The following is a 20,217-nucleotide window of genomic DNA, read 5'->3' on the forward strand; positions in this document are numbered from 1 at the left end:
AAAGTGCAATTGGCATCCATAGTTCAACTTCAACACCAACGATACTATTGTATATATTATTTATATATTTATTATTTAAAAATAATTATAAAAAAAAATCAAGATTGGATCCTTATAATCTTGAGTTTTTTATTTTATTAATTTAAATTTAAAATTTTTTATTTGTTTTTAATATAAATTATTTGTCTATTTTTATTAATTAAAACCAACGAATTATTAAACTTAATATAAATATACATAAAATATCTAAAATATATATTTTCATTGAATTTAATGATTAAAATACTTATTTTTGGCTTATTTTATTTAACAAATATTTTTTTTGGGTACATTGAAAATGATTTTATTTAACAAATATAAAGAAATAGTTTAGATTAAAAGCTAATTAAAAAATTTAAATTAAAATTAATAAAATTTAAAATTTATTTTGCTATGATTTAAAAAAAAAAAATAATTCCCCCATTATTTAGTACAAATCAAATGCATGATGATGATGATAGAAATACAATCCAAGTGAGTGAGTGAGGCGGTGGTCAGAATATGAATATGGCCCCGTTTGTTATTCGCTATTACAGTCTAATTTGGACTGTGATAGATAAACAGTGAATAAGATTTTTGTTTATTTTGATTTTGGAACTCCGGATTAGTAGTTCGAAGGGATTATGATGGGCCTCGTCAAACGGCATTAATAATCTGGAATGAGAGATGGTATTAGCAAACTAGTCCGTTCGGATTGGGTGTTATTGGACGTCCGCCCGAAAGTTTGGTCGGACGTCCTGCCGGTCAACCGATCAATGCAATTTCTTTATTTTTTTATTTTTTTTACTTGGGCATTTTTTTTAAAACATTAAAGTTTAATATTTTTGTATTTTTTGTTAAATCATAATTTTATTTGTTTTATTATTTTATATAAAAAATAATTTAACAATTCCTTCGCTAACAAAACAAATATAATTTTATTAATTCCATCACTATAAAAATAAATATAACTTTACTAATTCTTTTACTATTAATTCTTTTCATTCTATCTCTAAAAATAGACGGAGCCGCATCACACAAAAGTATGATGATGATGATACAAATACAATCCAAGTGAGTGAGTGAGTGAGTGAGGCGGTGGTCAGAATATGAATATGGTGTATTAGTGGGGAGACAGCTTGGCCCCAACATGGATCGTGGGAGCACTTCTTGTTTTGGGGCCCACATCACACAAAAGTAATTGCATTGAAATTTCTCTCCTTCGACGTGCCCAGCCCACCATTAACCCTCAACGTGTGTTAATAAACTAAGATGATTTAAGATGATATAAATAAGTATATTTTTTAATTTTTTATAAAATAAAAGTTAGGTATAGATTAGATTTGAAATGATATAATAAAAAAGTGATGTAATTTAAATAGAATAGTGATTTTTTGACTTTTTGAAATTATGACAAACAAGACCTAAAAATATAATATATATATATATATATATATATTTTAAATTCAATATATTTTTACTAAAAATTAATGCATGTTTTAATCTTTTTATATATTTTTTAAAACACTTTTTACACCTTTATTAATAATAAACAATACATAACGAGCACTTGTTATCATTAACTAATTTTCTTTACTTTTTATTCTCTCATTCAATGTTATTATTATTATTTGCTAAGCAAGCTACTCTACAAACTCAAATAATATTTATAATCATTCAATTATTATTTTTTTTAAAAACATAATTGGATTTAAAATTTTAAAATAAATAAGAGAAAATATTTAAAAATAAAAAATATCTCATGCTTTGAGATAAGTGAATTGTCATGCTAAAAAGCCGAGTGCATTTTTTACATGGCTAAGAAATTTTATTCCATTCATTTTATCATTTAGTATTTTTGAATATGCAAATCATTTATAAAGTTGAAATTCTTTATAAAATAAAAATAAAAACCGTAAAATCTTTAAAAGTTATATTTGGAGTGATTTGGGAAGTTGGTTAATTAAAAACTGATTTTTTTACTTTTTTTACTTTTTATAGTTTTTTTTTTTAATCTTTTTGTGTGTAAAAAATGTGAGAGTGATCTGATTCAAAATGGATTAAAAGTTAAAAACTAACTTTTAACTAGGTTGCCAAATTGCCCCTTCATGATAAAGTTTTGCCGTTGAATCAAATTAATTATTGAACTAAGCATATTAATCAAGGGATGTGTATGTCACTATCATGAAACAAGAACAACAATGTTAGGTAGTTTAAAATTTTGTGGCTCAAATGACTCAAATAACTTAAAACGACGTCGTTTTGACAGATTTTGAGTGTAAAACGACGTTGTTTTGACAGATTTGAGCCATTTGAGCTACAAAATTTTAAGCTACCAAACATTTTCCAAACAAGAATAAGAAAAATGATATTAAGGTCAAGTTTGGCTATCTTAAATAAGTACACACTTTTTATCTTTTTATCTTTTTTCCATCACATCATCTCTCTACTTTTCTGCACATCTTTTCGTAAGAAGATAAAAAATATACTTATCTAGGTCATCTCAAACAACCCCAATCCTTTTTAATTTACTATTAAATTATTTTCAACAAAATGCATACCATCTCAGTTCCATATGAGTAGTTTAATAATAAAGCGGGAAACCTTTACGTTTGTTGGAGAGGGAGATAGAGATAGAGGGGGGCAATTAACACGGATTGGATAGGATATCCGAAGACAATGAAGCATCATCGCCTGCCTGTATGTAGAGTATGTCTGAAACTTCAATTTTTTTTTTTTTTTATATATATACATACTAGGATCAGCCCATAAGCACCCTTTTATATATACATATATATATCTCTGTGACATATACACACACACACCAGCAACATCATATACACGCACACACAGCAGCAGCAGCATGGCCTTTGTTAGTATCACCATTGCTTTGTTAAACTCAGTATAAAAGATTTCCCACTATTTGTTTCCTCTACGCTTCTACCTTTGCCCTCTACTTCTCCTCTCTCTCTCTCTCTCTCTCTCTCTCTCTCTCTACAGGAAACCACCTCCCTCAGGCCTTGTGGACCTTTTCAGAGATTTGTTAAAGAATGAGAGACAGAGAAGGGTGTGTCTGATTGATCTAGCTTCCAACATCGTGATTCCATCTATCCCTGCTTCTTATTGTTAGGTATCTAATCTCTCTCTCTCTCTCTCTGCTATTGTTCAACCATAATTTCAACCCAATTTCCACTTCTTCCATGGCTCTTCTAACCACATACATTATTATAAGACTTGATTCCTTTGCTCTGTCATACTCCTTTCACATTAACAAAATTTTAAGATCGACTGATCATATCTGTGCTCAAAATTCAATGCAATTTTATCCCATTTTTAAAATTGAGAGTTTCAAGGCTTTGATTTATTCTGCTCCTCCTTATACAACTTCACTATGTTTGATTTATTTTCAACTCTTTCATTTCTCAAACTTGTTTCAATTTTTGTAATCGCAAGATCCAAGTCAGTACTTACTAATATGATTAAAGATCCAAGGACAAATTTGTGATGATTGAATCTGAATTTTTTTTTTTTTTTTTTTTTTTTTTTTGGTGTGGAAATTTCAGGATTTGTAGATATAAGTTTCGTGTTAGTGTATTAAGACTTTAGATATGGCATCAAAACCCTTCGTGGCAAGCAGATCGTCTCTATCGACAAACTCAGATGTGCCGGAGTCACAACAACATGTTAAGCCTCCACTGCCCCCCAATGTGACATTTGCCCGGAAGACTTCGTCAGGACGATATGTCAACTACTCGAGGGATGACCTTGATAGTGAACTTGGGAGCAATGATTTCATGGACTACACGGTACACATGCCTCCAACACCCGACAACCAGCCAATGGATTCGATCTCTCAGAAGGTCGAAGAGCAATATGTGTCCAATTCACTTTTTACTGGTGGATTCAGTAGTGTTACGAGAGCTCATCTCATGGACAAGGTGATTGAATCACAAGCAAATCATCCTCAGATGGCTGGTTCAAAAGGATCTTCATGCATGATACGTGGATGTGATGCTAAGGTGATGAGCGATGAACGGGGTATGGATATTCTCCCCTGCCAATGTGACTTCAAGATATGTAGAGATTGCTATTTGGATGCGGTTAAAACTGGAGATGGCATTTGCCCAGGGTGTAAAGACCAATACAAGGCCATGGATATGGATGAATTTGTAGAAAACAGGCGGCCACTTCCACTTCCACTTCCACCGCCAGCTGAGATGTCAAAAATGCAGAGGAGGCTATCATTGATGAAATCAACAAAGTCAGTGCTGATGAAGAGCCAGACTGGAGAATTTGATCACAATCGGTGGATCTTTGAAACAAGCGGCACCTATGGGTATGGCAATGCTATATGGCCAAGAGGGGGAGGATTAGGGAATGGGAAAGACGATGATGTAGTTGAGCCTTCTGAATTAATGAACAAACCTTGGAGGCCCCTGACGCGCAAATTAAAGATACCGGCTGCCATTATCAGCCCATATCGGTACATTTTTTGATTCATGGTCACTCATCCTTCATATACACTATTCTTATCTAACTTGTTATGATGATACCTACATGAATACTGCTTTATCTTAGTATTTTGTTTACTCTAAAACTGTTTGATTCTTCCCATTGATATGATCAAGTTTTTGAAATCACCATCTTGCCATATTTTGATACATCATTGTAGTGATTGAATGGCAGCGAGCTGACCAATACACCCAAGAATGCACATTGCAACATAAATGAGGATAGATAACTAATTTGGTGAATAAATTTTGGATAACATAATCAATTAAATTTCCACCTTTCTAGTTTGTTTTTGGTCAATTTCTTTCACTCATGCTGTGCTAGTAATTTTGGAGATGATGATGCAAAGAAGTAATCTTCTTTGGTTTCAAAAAATTGAGCTCACTTTTTATAAAATTGAGTTTTTTATTTTTTATTTTTCTGTGTTTTTTTGTTTTTAGTCAAAATTTTTAATATTTTAAGGAAGTTTTTATTTTTTAGATGCATGTAACCTAAATACACTTAAAAAATATAATATTTATGAAAAAAATCTTTAAAAAATTAATCAAATATAAAAAAATATAAAATTGAGTACATTTTCGTATTCTTATGTATTTATTGAATTTTTAAAAAAAAATTTCACAAATATTTTAATTTTTTGGTGCGTCTAGAAAGTAAAAAAATTATTTAAAATATTAAAAAAAAGACAAAAAAAAAAAAACAAAAATCTCAATTTCTAGAAAATCAATCAAAACCAAACCACTTCATCTTAGCACATTTACATTCCAGCTAGAGGCCCATGCCAATTGATTATCAGTTGAGCCATATGATTCATGCGCATATCCATCTTGGCTTGTTGTTGAACTGACTACAGAGGGAGATGTTTATCATAAATCATATTCATAGGACAATTGGATTTTCAGTGGATCAAATGTATATTGTCACTTTCATGACTGCCATGCTCTGCAACCAAAAAAGTAGTAGTTTGCACTTGGGTTGGGATTATAACTTCAAGCATGGTCGACAATGGTTTACTGAATTGGATAAATATTCCTTTTAGTTTGTACATATAATGTAATTATTTACTTTGGTGTGTGTTTGTGTGTGTTGTAGGTTTTGCTGGTAAGTGTTTTGGTTGTGTGGTCACTGGTGTTGTTGACTACTTCCCAGTTTGTTTGATTTCACATATTGTTGCGCATGGTCTCTTTATGTGATGCATGCTAATGCATTCTTCTGTCTGTCTGTTGCATAAATGCTCTCAGGCTTCTGATTTTCATTCGTATGGTTGTGCTTGGGCTTTTCTTGGCTTGGAGGGTCAACCACCCAAACAATGATGCAATCTGGCTCTGGGGAATGTCTGTGGTTTGCGAAATATGGTTTGCCTTTTCTTGGATTCTTGATCAACTGCCAAAGCTCTGCCCTGTGAACCGTGCTACAGATCTTAATGTCTTAAAAGAGAAGTTTGAAATGCCTAGTCCCAACAACCCCACTGGGAAATCTGATCTTCCAGGCATAGATATTTTTGTCTCTACTGCAGATCCAGAGAAGGAACCCCCACTTGTCACAGCAAATACCATCTTATCTATTCTAGCTGCTGAATATCCTGTTGAAAAACTTTCTTGCTATGTTTCTGATGATGGAGGTGCACTTTTAACCTTTGAAGCCATGGCAGAAGCTGCAAGTTTTGCTAATATATGGATTCCATTTTGCCGTAAACATGACATTGAGCCTAGGAATCCAGAATCTTATTTCAATTTGAAGAAGGATCCCTATAAGAACAAGGTGAAGACTGACTTTGTCAAGGATCGTAGACGGGTAAAACGTGAGTATGATGAGTTCAAGGTTCGCATCAATGGCCTTCCCGACTCTATCCGTCGTCGTTCTGATGCCTATCATGCTCGAGAGGAAATAAAGGCCTTGAAGCAACAGAGACAGAAGACAGATGATGAACCTGTGGAGAGTGTGAAGATCTTGAAAGCTACATGGATGGCTGACGGAACCCATTGGCCTGGGACTTGGTTGAATCCTGCACCAGAGCACTCTAAAGGTGATCATGCTGGAATAATACAGGTATTGTTTGATTAGTTGACATAATATTAACCATTAATTCTGTTAAGAAACATATGTGAATATTGTCAAAACTTAATAAAGCACTAGGATCTAAAAGAAGGGAAACAAAGCTAAACATGGCCTTCTTAAATGATGCAGGTGATGTTGAAACCTCCTAGCGATGAACCGCTACAGGGCACAGTAGATGATGCCCGGCTAATTGACCTGAGTGATGTTGATATCCGTCTTCCAATGCTTGTTTATGTTTCCCGTGAGAAGCGTCCTGGCTATGATCACAACAAGAAAGCAGGGGCCATGAATGCCCTGGTTCGAGCCTCTGCAATTATGTCTAATGGTCCCTTTATTCTCAATCTTGATTGTGACCACTACATCTACAACTCCCAGGCTCTGAGAGAAGGCATGTGTTTTATGATGGATAGAGGCGGGGATCGCATTTGCTATGTCCAGTTCCCTCAGAGGTTTGAGGGTATTGACCCTAACGATCGATATGCCAATCACAACACAGTCTTCTTTGATGGCAACATGAGAGCCCTTGATGGACTTCAAGGTCCAGTTTATGTTGGAACTGGATGCCTCTTTCGAAGGATAGCCCTTTACGGCTTTGACCCACCTCGATCAAAAGAACACCAACCTGGTTGCTGCAGTTGCTGCTTACCTGGTCGTAGAAAGCATTCAGCAGTTGCAACCACCCCAGAAGAGAACCGATCCCTGAGAATGGGTGATTCAGATGATGAAGAGATGAACCTTTCCCTAGCTCCTAAGAAGTTTGGAAACTCAACTTTCCTCATCGATTCAATCCCTGTGGCTGAGTTCCAAGGCCGTCCCCTTGCAGATCATCCAGCTGTGAAGAATGGACGGCCTCCTGGTGCTCTGACCATTCCCCGAGAACTTCTTGATGCATCAACTGTGGCAGAGGCAATCAGCGTCATCTCATGCTGGTACGAGGATAAGACCGAGTGGGGACAGCGTGTTGGATGGATTTATGGGTCTGTTACTGAAGATGTGGTCACAGGGTATAGGATGCACAATAGGGGATGGAAATCAGTTTACTGTGTGACCAAGAGGGATGCTTTTCGTGGGACTGCCCCAATCAATCTCACGGATAGGCTCCATCAGGTCCTACGCTGGGCTACCGGCTCAGTTGAGATATTCTTCTCCCGCAACAATGCCCTCTTCGCGAGCTCAAAAATGAAGGTTTTGCAGAGGATGGCATACCTCAATGTTGGAATCTACCCCTTTACCTCCATTTTCCTGATTGTCTATTGCTTTCTCCCTGCACTGTCCCTCTTTTCTGGCCAATTTATCGTCCAAACCCTCAATGTGACTTTCCTTGTCTATCTCCTTGTCATCACTGTTACACTCTGTATGCTTGCTGTTCTTGAGATCAAGTGGTCAGGCATTGAGCTAGAAGAGTGGTGGAGGAACGAACAATTTTGGTTGATTGGTGGAACTAGTGCCCACTTGGCTGCAGTGATTCAAGGGCTACTAAAGGTTGTTGGAGGAATTGAAATCTCCTTCACTTTGACATCGAAATCAGCTGGTGATGATGAAAACGATGAGTTTGCTGATCTCTACATTGTCAAATGGACGTCCCTTATGATTCCTCCCATCACAATTATGATGACGAACTTGATTGCAATAGCGGTTGGGGTTAGTCGAACAATTTATAGCACTATACCACAATGGAGCCGCTTGCTAGGTGGTGTTTTCTTTAGTTTTTGGGTTTTGGCACATCTCTACCCCTTTGCAAAAGGGCTTATGGGAAGAAGAGGGAGGACACCCACCATTGTTTTTGTTTGGTCAGGACTTATTGCAATCATCATATCTCTCCTTTGGGTGGCAATCAATCCCCCAGCAGGAACAACCCAGATTGGTGGCTCATTCCAGTTCCCCTGATAAGTCATATTTCTTAGTAAACCAGTTAACAATATTCCTTAATTTAATTATTTTTTTCAACAATTTGACTACGCCGTTGAAGGCTGTAGAGATGTTTCTTTTCTTATACTTATTGTTTTACTTCAATTTTATCTAATGTTTTCAGCAATTTGAGCAAGAGGATTGGACTAGAAATTTTGGATAATGGTTTTAGTGGCAATTTATTTATTTATTTTTTATGATGTCTGATATGTATAATCATTTGAACAATACTATCTTACATGGAGAATTTGGAGTTGCACTTTTGTGCCATTATTTTTGAGATTTGCAGAGGTGATCTTGTAAACTAGTTGAATCCTTCGTAGTTCATCTTCTATCTTGAGAACTGTGAGCTGAATTATCAAATTTCAGTTAAATTTTTCTTTCTTTTCCTTTTTGTATGGAAATGTATTACCAACTCAATTATTGGTGTTGTTGTATGTTGAATAACACACACATTTTTTTCATGGGAAAAACCAGATTTAATAATAAATGTAGGACTGAAATTTATGTTAATGTAGGTTCAAGATAAGAATTGAGTTGTTTTCTTGCCCACGAGGGCATCTGTAGCATCCCCTGACTAATCCCAAGTAAGTAAATATAATTTTCCAAACTCTTACTCATGCAGGAAATATGAACCAAGTTAGTTGGAGCAGCAGAGAAGCATGTTCAAGCTATAACCTCAATTCGCGGAGCCAGCTAACATGTTCAAGCATACCTCAATCATTCTCACCAAGACCATCAAACCATACCTCACATGTGTTGAGGATCGGGGGCACACCAGGGAACTCAAACAAGCAATAACACACAAGATTTAACGTGGTTCGGCAAGTCGCCTACGTCCACGGGCAGCGGATTCACTATATTGAATAAGATGGTAAGAATTACAACACTCTCTCTAATTCTCTCTCTCTCTTTGCTCTCTGCTATCTCAGCTGTGTATTCAACTCTCCTTAGCTTCTCTATTTATAGAGATTACAAATGCAAGAGGCACCCTTTGAAATGAGCTGGCTGCCAGCCCATTTTTGTGCTTTCGGTGGCTTTACAGATTGAAGCTTCACATGGCTTCTCATGGCCTCATGGCCAACTCACATGGCCTCATGGTTTCCCCACCATGTAGCTGGCTGCCACTTTCCATGGTTTGGCAAGAATCTGTAGCCAATTTTCAACAAATCTCCACCTTGGCGAGGATTCTCTTATCCAACATAGTGATCGATCAACACTGCCATGCACCCGAAGGTGCTCAGTTCTGAGAGATGTTGACCAAGTCCAAACAATGTTGGAACTTGATCCCAGAAACTACCTTTGTGAGCATATCGGTCGGATTATCTGCAGTACCAATCTTTTGAAGCAGAATATCCCCTTCATTCACAATTTCTCGGATGAAATGGAAACGGACATCAATGTGCTTGGTGCGGGCATGATGAACCTGGTTCTTTGCCAAACAAATGGCACTCTGACTGTCACAAAACACCTCAACGTGCTTCTGAACAATTCCCAAGTCTTCAATCAACCCATGTAGCCAAATAGCTTCTTTAAAGGCTTCCGTCACTGCCATGTACTCTGCCTCTATAGTAGACAAAGCCACCGTTGACTGAAGCGTTGACCTCCAACTTACCGGCCCTTTAGCAAGTGTAAATAAATACCCTGTTGTTGACCGGCGTTTGTCTAAGTCACCAGCATAATCTGAGTCGACATATCCTTCCAAATTCTGCCCGAGTCGGTTATCTCTCTCGAACTTCAATCCCAGATTGACCGTGCCATGTATGTACCTTAGGATCCATTTCACTGCCTGCCAGTGATCTTTTCCTGGATCATGCATATACCTGCTTACCATACTCACAGCATGCGAGATGTCAGGCCGTGTACAAACCATAGCATACATTAATGCACCAACTGCATTTGCATATGGAACCTGTGCCATATGCTTCCGTTCTTCTTCTGTGCGTGGAGACAACGAAGCACTAAACTTGAAATGAGGGGCCAATAGTGTACTTACAGCTTTGGTTTTCCCATTGATGCCAAATCTGTCTAACACCTTTTTCAGATACTGGGTTTGTGTCAGACAAACCGTGCCCTTCTTCCTGTCTCTCTTGATCTCCATGCCAAGAACTTTCTTTGCTTCTCCCAAATCCTTCATTTCAAACTCCCTTGCTAACTGTGCCTTGAGTTTGTCAATCTCCACCTTGCTCGTAGATGCAATCAGCATATCATCTACATATAAGAGCAAATAGATGAAGGAACCGTCGGGAAGCTTACGGAAATATACACAATGATCAAATTGACTTCTTGTGTATTCTGTCTCCATCATGAACCGATCAAATCGCTTGTACCACTGTCTCGGGGATTGCTTCAATCCGTACAACGATTTGTTCAGCTTACAGGCCCAATTCTCTTTTCCAGCAATTTTGAAACCATCTGGCTAGGACATGTATATCTCCTCTTCAAGATCTCCATGTAAGAAGGCAGTTTTGACGTCGAGTTGGGCGAGCTCGAGATCAAACTGTGCAACCAAAGCTAACAAGATGCGAATAGACGTGTGCTTCACAACAGGTGAGAATACCTCATTGTAGTCTATTCCTTCCTTCTGAGCATAGCCTTTAGCTACCAATCTAGCTTTGAATCTGATGTTGTCTCTGCCTGGAATGCCTTCCTTCTTGGTGTAAACCCACTTACACCCAATTGCTTTCTTGCCTTTTGGAAGTTGCACCAACTTCCAAGTCTGGTTCTTGTGAAGTGACCCGATCTCTTCATCCATAGCCTCCTTCCATTTGACACTTTCTGCATTATGCACGGCTTCTTTGAAAGTGCACGGAACATTGTCTTCAATGATTGGAAGTGCATAGGCTACCATATCGGTCATCCAACTGGGTTGCTTAGTAACCCTTTTTCCTTTCCTGATTGCAATGGGTTCTGATTGTTGCGGAGCCTCTGGATCTTCATTTTCATCTGAACTCTCTTCAGAGCTATCCTCTGAGACTTCTTCAGGATGGTTGATTGGCTGACTAGTCTTTGCTGGAGTCTCAAACTCCACCTGCACTGACTTCTTCAATGCTTCCTCATTCTGTTGAGGATCTGGTTGCTTCAGCATTGCAGACTCATTAAAGGTAACGTCTCTTCTGATGAGAACTTTCTTTGATTCAGGGCACCACAGTCTGTATCCCTTGACACCGTCATCGAAGCCCAAGAAGATGGCTTTCTTGGCTCTTGGATCCAACTTAGATTCTGTAACATGAAAATATGCTGGACATCCAAAGATACGTAACTGATCATAATCAGTAACTGGGACTCCTGACCATACCTCCATGGGAGTCTTCCCATCTAATGCTGTAGTAGGTAGTCTGTTGACAAGATGACGAGCATAGTTCAATGCCTCGCCCCAAAATGCCTTGCTCAATCCAGACTGTGACAGCATACACCGGACTTTCTCCACCAAAGTGCGGTTCATGCGTTCTGCAACTCCATTCTGCTGCGGTGTTCCAGGAACTGTGAAATGTCTTACTATCCCTGCATTCTGGCAAACCTCAAAGAAGGGATCTGATGTATATTCTCCACCATTGTCAGATCTGAGCTTCTTAATCCGTCTGCCTGTCTGGGTCTCAATCATCTTCTTCCACGTAAGAAAGATGTCTAAGACTTCATCTTTGTGTTTCATTGTATAAATCCAAACTCTTCTAGAGAAATCATCAATGAACGACACAAAGTAGTGTTTACCTCCCAACGAAGCAGTCTTGGAAGGACCCCATACGTCGGTGTGGACGTAGGCTAGAATCCCTTTGGTACGGTGAATTGCAGTACCAAACTTGATTCTTGTTTGCTTGCCCAATACACAATGCTCGCAGAACTCAAGCTTCCCCGTCTTGGCGCCTTTCAACAGGCCTTGCTTTACCAACCCTTGTAAAGCCTTCTCACCGACATGCCCTAGGCGCATGTGCCAAAGTTTGGAAGTGTCTGATGCATCATCTTCTGAGCTGGTGGAGACAGCCACTCTCCCTGTGACTGTAGAGCCATCTAGGAAATATAAATTTCCCTGTCGAGTACCTTTCATTGCAACCAATGCTCATCGAACAACTTTAAGGACTCCACCTTCCATGGTTACTCTGTAACCTTTGGAGTCTAAAACTCCCACTGAGATGAGATTCTTGGTTAGATCTGGTACATACCGTACATCTTCAAGAATTCTGATTGTTCCATCATGGATCTTCAGTTTAATTGTTCCAATCCCCTTTGTCTGGCAAGCTTGGTCGTTGCCCATCAGCACAACTCCTCCATCGAACTCTCGTAAGCTCGAGAACCACTGCTTGTTAGGACACATATGAAATGAACATCCGGAATCTATTATCCATTCATCCGACTGGCCATATGATGAAACTGTGAAGGCTCCTCCTTCATCATTATCTCTATCTCGTGCAATATTCACCTTCTCTTCTGTCTTGTCTTTATTTGGACAATCTTTTGCCCAATGTCCCTTCTTGCGACAAGCTGCACACTCGTCTTTTGCAAGACGTCTTTTGTCTGAAGGTTTCCCCCTAGATTTTGAGCGAGACTTTCCTCGCCTTGTATTTCTTCTGTTATTTGTTCTGCCTCTGACTGTTAATGCCTCGGATGTTGAGTCCCTGTTTGCAGACTTATCTTTCCTTCTGAACTCATTGTTCACCAAGGCGTTTGCAACATCAATATACTTGATCTTCTCTTTACCGTACAGTAAAGTAGTAGTGAGATGATCATACGAGTCAGGCAAGGAATTTAACAATAACAGTGCTTTGTCTTCATCACCAACGTCATCATCCAAATTCTTCAAATCCGTAATAATTTTGTTGAAATTATTTAGGTGTTCGTTCATCGAAATACCTTTAATGTAGTCGAAACGAAACAACCTCTTCCTCAAGTAGAGCCGGTTCTCAATGCTCTTTGTCATGAACTTATCTTCCAGCGCCTTCCAAAGCTTCTTCGCAATATCATATTCTGTAAAGGCATACTTCTCCTCTTTTGCAAGGCAAAGTCGGATGGAACTGCAGGCCAGGAGATTCACCCTCTCCCATTCTATCTCGTCCAGGTCATCTGGTTTGTCTCCCAGAGTGAAGTGCAGGTTCATTTGGACAAGCATATCCTTAACTTCGCATCTCCACATGCCGAAGTTGCTGCTTCCATCGAACTTCTCTACCTCGAACTTGGCATGGGACACCGGGGTCCAATGCCTAGAAGTGCTTGTGCTGGCTGAATTACTTACGGACTCGGTTGATCTAGATTCTGCCATTTTCTAGAAACTTCAATTCAAAAAACTGACCGTACAGATGTGTCCAGAATACTCCAAATAGTTGGGAAGCACTATTGGCTCATCAAAAACGGACTCCGAATGGCTCCGATCTGGCAAAAACACTTTGGACGGGTCAGATCTGCAGAATCTGGTGCGCTGAGATGCACCGGATACTTTCTCCGGTCAACGGTTGGTCAACGGCTCGGTCAACGGCGCAGGCGGCACGGTCAACGGAGGATCGGCGGCGCGGTCAACGCGGCTCCGGCTCAACGGCTCGGCTTGGTCAGCGGCTCAGGCTGACTAGGCTGACACGTGGCTGACACGTGGCCTGTCAGTCGGACACGGGGCGCTGACGTGGCGAGATGACGTGGCGCTGACGCGGTGCTGGCGTGGCGCTGACGTGGTGCCACGTGGCTCGTCTTCTTCCTGGAGACGCGCGTGTGGAGCGTGGGTGAGACTGGGATCACGTGCCGGGTGCCGGCACGGCGCGTGTGGGCGCGTGCCATGACTGGGACTCACGCGCTTTTTTCAGAGAGCGCGTGAGAGCGCGTGTCGAGGCTTCTGGGCTCTGTTTTTGCTGTTCTGGACTCCTCTCGGGGAGTTCTTCCTCTTGGTATGGTCAAAAGTGGATTTTGAGTACTTCGAATTCTGGGCACTTTCGGGAAAAATTCGATTTTTCGCAACCCGAGCTCTGATACCAATTGTTGAGGATCGGGGGCACACCAGGGAACTCAAACAAGCAATAACACACAAGATTTAACGTGGTTCGGCAAGTCGCCTATGTCCACGGGCAGCGGATTCACTATATTGAACAAGATGGTAAGAATTACAACACTCTCTCTAATTCTCTCTCTCTCTTTGCTCTTTGCTATCTCAGTTGTGTATTCAACTCTCCTTAGCTTCTCTATTTATAGAGATTACAAATGCAAGAGGCACCCTTTGAAATGAGCTGGCTACCTGCCCATTGTTGTGCTTTCAGTGGCTTTACAGATTGAAGCTTCACATGGCTTCTCATGGCCTCATGGCCAACTCACATGGCCTCATGGCTTCCCCACCATGTAGCTGGCTGCCACTTTCCATGGTTTGGCAAGAATCTGTAGCTAATTTTCAACAACATGGCCACTTCCATGGCTTTGTCAGCAATTCGATCCCATATCCTCTGCTTTTTGACAACCTACTTCATATCCCAACAGGTTCCATATCCCAACAGAAAAGTTCGAGTTCATGCTTCATGTTTCTAACATTGGCAGGTCGAGTTTCTATCTAAACAATGTGAAAATAACTAGCCCCAATACACGCACAACAGCCGGGTCTTCCATCCGATGCCACGGTATAGATAGGGCAGTGCAAGGGGACAACACTACACTTTAAGTCCTCCTACCGTGGTTTCTGTGCCTCCTGCCCCATGGTGGCCACCAACACCAACACCACTGCCGGTGGGTGGTGCTAAACCGACGGCTCCTTTAGATGCCCCACCTCCAACTGATCAGAATGGCCGTCCTAAAAAATCAGGCTCTTCTCGGCATCTTCCTTTTAGAGGATTGTGTAGGAAATACTATATCACTCACTTCACACTTTATGAATAAGTGTCTTCCAACCTGTGCAGAACTTGAGTGTCTCATTGATTGAAAACCATAGGCCTATTTATAACTGCTAGGTCAGGGACCCTTATCAGATAGATACATTATCAAATAATCAGATAGATACATTATCAGATAAACCTTGTTAATTTCCTTCCATCAAGGAAACTTAATTAGTGAAAATTGATGGGCCTTAGCCAAACCACCATTTAGAGTTCTTGATATTTTAGGCAACTTCAATAATTATCACCCATAATTATCAAAAGATAAATATACATATAAGGATAAATATATAAATAATATATAATATATATAATTTACAAATATTAATATATATGTGGGCCTCCTCTTAAGAGACGCAGCTTACATTCTCTCACTTGGTCCACAAATCATATAAATACTGTATTGGGTGATATGTACTGAATTATGGCCATTAAACTTTGCCTAAACTTTAATATTGAAATCCTCACACTCCATTGCCAAGTGTTACTACACGAATCATAGCGGTTATGCCCCATTTAATGGACATTTCCTTCTATAAATTACAATGTATGACACTTTTCAATGAGTACTAAATAAAATACTTCAATTTACAAATGACTAATAAATAGTCATTCGGGTCCTACTTTACTTATCCCAATGGATAACAAACATAACAAATACTTTAAGTGCACAATCAAAGGTCATGTATTTATTCTAAATAAATATTGTTTTCAATAGTGAATCCCTCAAAATGAGAAAGTAATTTCATACATCAAAAGAGCTAGTTAGTCCCATATGAACCACATGATCATTGTGTATTTTAGCTGGCAATGCTTTTGTCATGGGATCTGCAACCATCAGCTCAGTGTCGATGTGCTCAATAGCAATTTCTTGCATCTTCACTTTCTCTCTAACAACAAGATACTTTATATCAATATGTTTATTTCGGCTGCCATTTTTATTGTTTTTAGAAAAGAAAACTGCAGCCGAATTATCACAGTAAATCCTTAGTGGTCTTGATATGGAATCAACAATCCTTAGTCCTGTGATAAAATTTCTTAACCATAAGGCCTGTGTTGTAGCTTCATAGCATGCAACAAATTTCGCTTGCATAGTAGACGAAGTAGTTATGGACTGCTTGATGCTTCTCCAAGATACAGCTCCTCCTGTAAGAAGAAATATATATCTTGAAGTAGATCTTCTAGTGTCGGAACATCCAGCAAAATCTGAATCTGAATATCCAATCACCTCTAGTGAATCTGCATGTCTGTATGTAAGCTTGTAGTCCTTAGTTCCTTGCAAATACCTCATAACCTTCTTAGCAGCTTTCCAGTGCTCAAGCCCTGGATTACTTTGATATCTGCCTAACATTCCTACCACAAACCCAATATCAGGTATTGTACAAATCTTAGCATACATGAGACTACCTACTGCAGATGCATAAGGTATGTTTTTCATCTGTTCTTTCTCCAAATCATTTTGTGGTGATTGATTTAGACTAAATTTGTCTCCTTTGACAATAGGTGCTACAGAAGGTGAACAAGACTTTCACGTTAAATCTTTCCAAAACTTTTTCAATGTAGGCCTTCTGAAATAGTCCCAATGTTCTACAAGATCTATCTCTGTGAATCTGTATGCCAATGACATATGAGGCTTCACCCATATCCTTCATTTCAAAGTTTTCAGAAAGAAATTATTTCGTTTCATGTAGCAAACCTAAATTACCACTCACAAGTAGAATGTCATCTACATACAGGACTAAGAATATGTATTTACTCCCACTAACCTTAAGGTATATAAAATTATTAACAATGTTCTCCGTAAACCCGAACGAAGTAATAATGTTATGAAATTTTAAAAATCATTAGCAGGAGGCCTGTTTAAGTCCATATATAGATTTCTTTAACTTATAAACCAAGTGATTATTCTTTGAGGAAAATCCCTCAGGCTGAACCATGTATATCTCTTCTTCCCATTAAGAAAAGCCGTTTTCACATCCATTTGGTGTAACTCTAAATCAAAATGAGCTACTAAAGCCATGATTATTCGAAATGAGTCCTTCTTAGAAACCGGAGAGAAGGTCTCATGGTATTCAATTCCTTCCTTTTGGGTAAAACCTTTGGCTACAAGTCTAGTCTTATATCATTCAATGTTACTAGAAGAATTCCTTTCGGTCTTATAGACCCATTTACAACCAATGGCCTTAGCTTCTTTTGGTAACTCAACAAGATCCCAAACTTTGTTTGTGGCCGTTGATTTCATCTCTTCTTTCATGGCTCTGATACCACAATGTAAGAAAATCATACCATAAATTGGAATTAATTCTATTCATGGCTTGTGAAAATGAACTAGGATCAGCTTTAGGTCCAACATTAAAGTCAGATTCTTGTAGATATACAAGGTAATCACTAGAAATAGTTGATTTCTTTCTCTTGTGGATCTCCTTACTCCTATTGGTTCATTTAAATTTTGAATAAGAGGTTCTGTATTTATTTGTTCCTCATGGAGCAGTTGTTCTTGTATTGGTTGTTCTTCAATGATATTTGGAATAACACTTGGAACAACAACCAATTCCCCAATTGGTTTCTCAATAGGGTCCCTTATTTCCTCGAATTCTATGACACGAGAAAAACCACTCCCACTTGACTCATGATCCTCAAGAAATTTTGCATTTCTAGCCTCAACAATTTTAAGTGTGTGTGAAGGGCAATAAAATTTGAAACCTTTGGAGTTTTCAGCGTAGCCAATGAAAAAACCACTAACTGTTCTTGGGTCCAATTACTTTAAGTGTGGGTTATAAACCCTTACCTCAACTGGACAACCCTATATGTGCAAATGTGTCAAACTTGGTTTTCATCCTTTCCATAATTCAAAATGTGTTTTAGGGACAATTTTAGATGGAACTCGATTTAAGACATACACAGCGGTTTTCAAAGCTACACTCCACAAATTTATGGGAACGTTGGAATAACTAAGCATGCTCCTTACCATGTCCATAAGTGTATGGTTCCTCTTTTCAGCTACACCATTTTGTTGTGGTGTACTAGGCATTGAATATTGGGCAATTATTCCTTCTTCTTTAAGAAACCTAGCAAATGGACCAGGTATTTGTCCGGATTCTGTGTACCTTCCATAATATTCTCCATCTCTATCTGATCTCACGATTTTAATGCTCTTTTCTGTTTATTTCTCTACCTCTGCTTTATAGGCTTTAAAAACATCAAGTGCCTCAGCCTTATCAAATAAAAGATAGAGATACATATATCGTGTATGATCATCAATAAATGAGACAAAATATCTCTGACCATTGAAACAAAGTAAAGTAAATGGTCCACAGAGGTCTGTGTGTATGATCTCAAGAATATTAGAACTTTTTTTGGCACCTTTAGTGGACTTGTTGGTTTGCTTTCCCTTAATGCAATCCACACAAGTACCAAAATCAGTAAAATCAAGAGTATTTAAAACTCCATCATTTACTAATCTTTTTATCCTTTCCATTGAGATATGTCTCAATCTTCTATGCCATAACATAGAGGAGTTCTCATTAGTAATACTTCTCTTTATGCCAATTCCACTATGTAAGGTTAAAAGACTATTTTCATATGAAAGATCCAAATCAAATTTATATAAACCATCAGTTAAAAAAGCATTGCCAATAATAGCATTATTTTTCAATAAATTGAACTCGAACTAACAAAATTAAATGTATATCCAAAAGGTACTAATTTTGAAATCGAAACTAAATTTCTAGAAAATGATGGAACATAAAAAGTGTTTTCAAGATCCAAAACAAAGCCAGAATTTAAATTCAGTCTAAAAGTTCCGACAACCTCCACATGTGAACGCATCCCATTTCCTGAATAGATGCCGTGTTCACTTGTTGTCGGTTTCCTTAGGCTGAGAAAGCCTTGCACAGTATTGGCAACATGAATTGTAGAAGCAGAATCAATCCACCATGTATTATCAGGAACTTTAACAAAGTTAGATTCATAACACATAAGAGAGAATAGATTACCTTTTTTCTCGAGCCATTTCTTGTACTTAGGACAATCCTTCTTCATGTGTCCCTTTTTCTTGCAAAAGAAGCATTCACCTTTATTGCCATAAAGCTTCATTTGCACTTTCTGTTGTGGAACAGTTTTATCCTTTTGGCCTTTTCTTTTTCCATGAAATGCAAGATTGGCAGTCTCTAGTTTTTCATGCTTCAATCTCTCTTCCTCTTGAACAGACATGGCCAAAAGTTCATTTACTGACCATTTCTCCTTCTGTGTGTTATAGGAAATTTTGAAAGCACTATATGCCATAGGAAGAGAGTTAAGGATAAAATGTACTAAGAACAACTCAGAAATCTCTATCTCCAATGTTTTAAGTTGAGCTGCAATGTCCCGTATTTTTATAATGTGTTCACGCACACCTTTAGAACCATTAAGTCTCATGCCTGAGAGCTTCTTCATTAGGGTGTTGGCTAATGCCTTATCAGATGTAAGAAATTTCTCTTCAATAGCCTTCATGAAGACCTTAACCTTGTCGCAGTCAGGGATTGAACTCCTAATGCCCTTACTGATATGGGACTTGATGAGCATTAAACTTAAGCGATTAGATCGCTCCCACCGCTCATAAGAAGCCCTCTTAGTTAGCGTACTTGATTCCGTGGAAACAGGTGGTTTGTCCACACGAAGCGCCAAATCAAGGTCCATGCACCCCAAAGTCAAAAGAATCTTATCTTTTCAGTCAGAAAAATTTTCACCACTCAAAAATGGAATATGAGATGATTTAGAACTCAATAATGTAATAGGAATGACTGCAACAACCAAGAACAAATCATGTTACGGAAAAAAATAAAAAATAAAGTAAATTCTAATCTCCCTGTGGGTAAAGATTGCAATTTGCATCGAATCTACTTAA

The 20,217-nt window shown here is 38.5% G+C and overlaps 1 protein-coding gene across 1 annotated transcript; it reads left to right on the top strand.

The window, feature by feature from the left end:
* Positions 1-2,816: 2,816 nt before the first annotated feature.
* On the top strand, positions 2,817-8,686 carry LOC114320180 (cellulose synthase-like protein D3). Its single transcript, XM_028267326.2, has 4 exons — positions 2,817-3,148; positions 3,582-4,501; positions 5,772-6,579; positions 6,718-8,686. Exons 2-4 carry the CDS (start codon positions 3,627-3,629, stop codon positions 8,473-8,475), a joined length of 3,441 nt encoding a protein of 1,146 aa, XP_028123127.2. The 5' UTR covers positions 2,817-3,148; positions 3,582-3,626; the 3' UTR covers positions 8,476-8,686.
* Positions 8,687-20,217: the final 11,531 nt, after the last annotated feature.

This window comes from Camellia sinensis, unplaced genomic scaffold (assembly GCF_055761805.1).
Source record: "Camellia sinensis isolate YWXY unplaced genomic scaffold, ASM5576180v1 Unanchor11, whole genome shotgun sequence".
Taxonomy (NCBI): Eukaryota; Viridiplantae; Streptophyta; class Magnoliopsida; order Ericales; family Theaceae; genus Camellia; species Camellia sinensis.

Coding starts and splice junctions, on each gene's coding strand:
- LOC114320180 (XM_028267326.2), top strand. CDS start 3,627: ATGGCATCAAAACCCTTCGTGGCAAGCAGATCGTCTCTATCGACAAAC. Junction 4,502..5,771: donor GCCATTATCAGCCCATATCG/GTACATTTTTTG, acceptor AAATGCTCTCAG/GCTTCTGATTTTCATTCGTA. Junction 6,580..6,717: donor ATCATGCTGGAATAATACAG/GTATTGTTTGAT, acceptor TAAATGATGCAG/GTGATGTTGAAACCTCCTAG.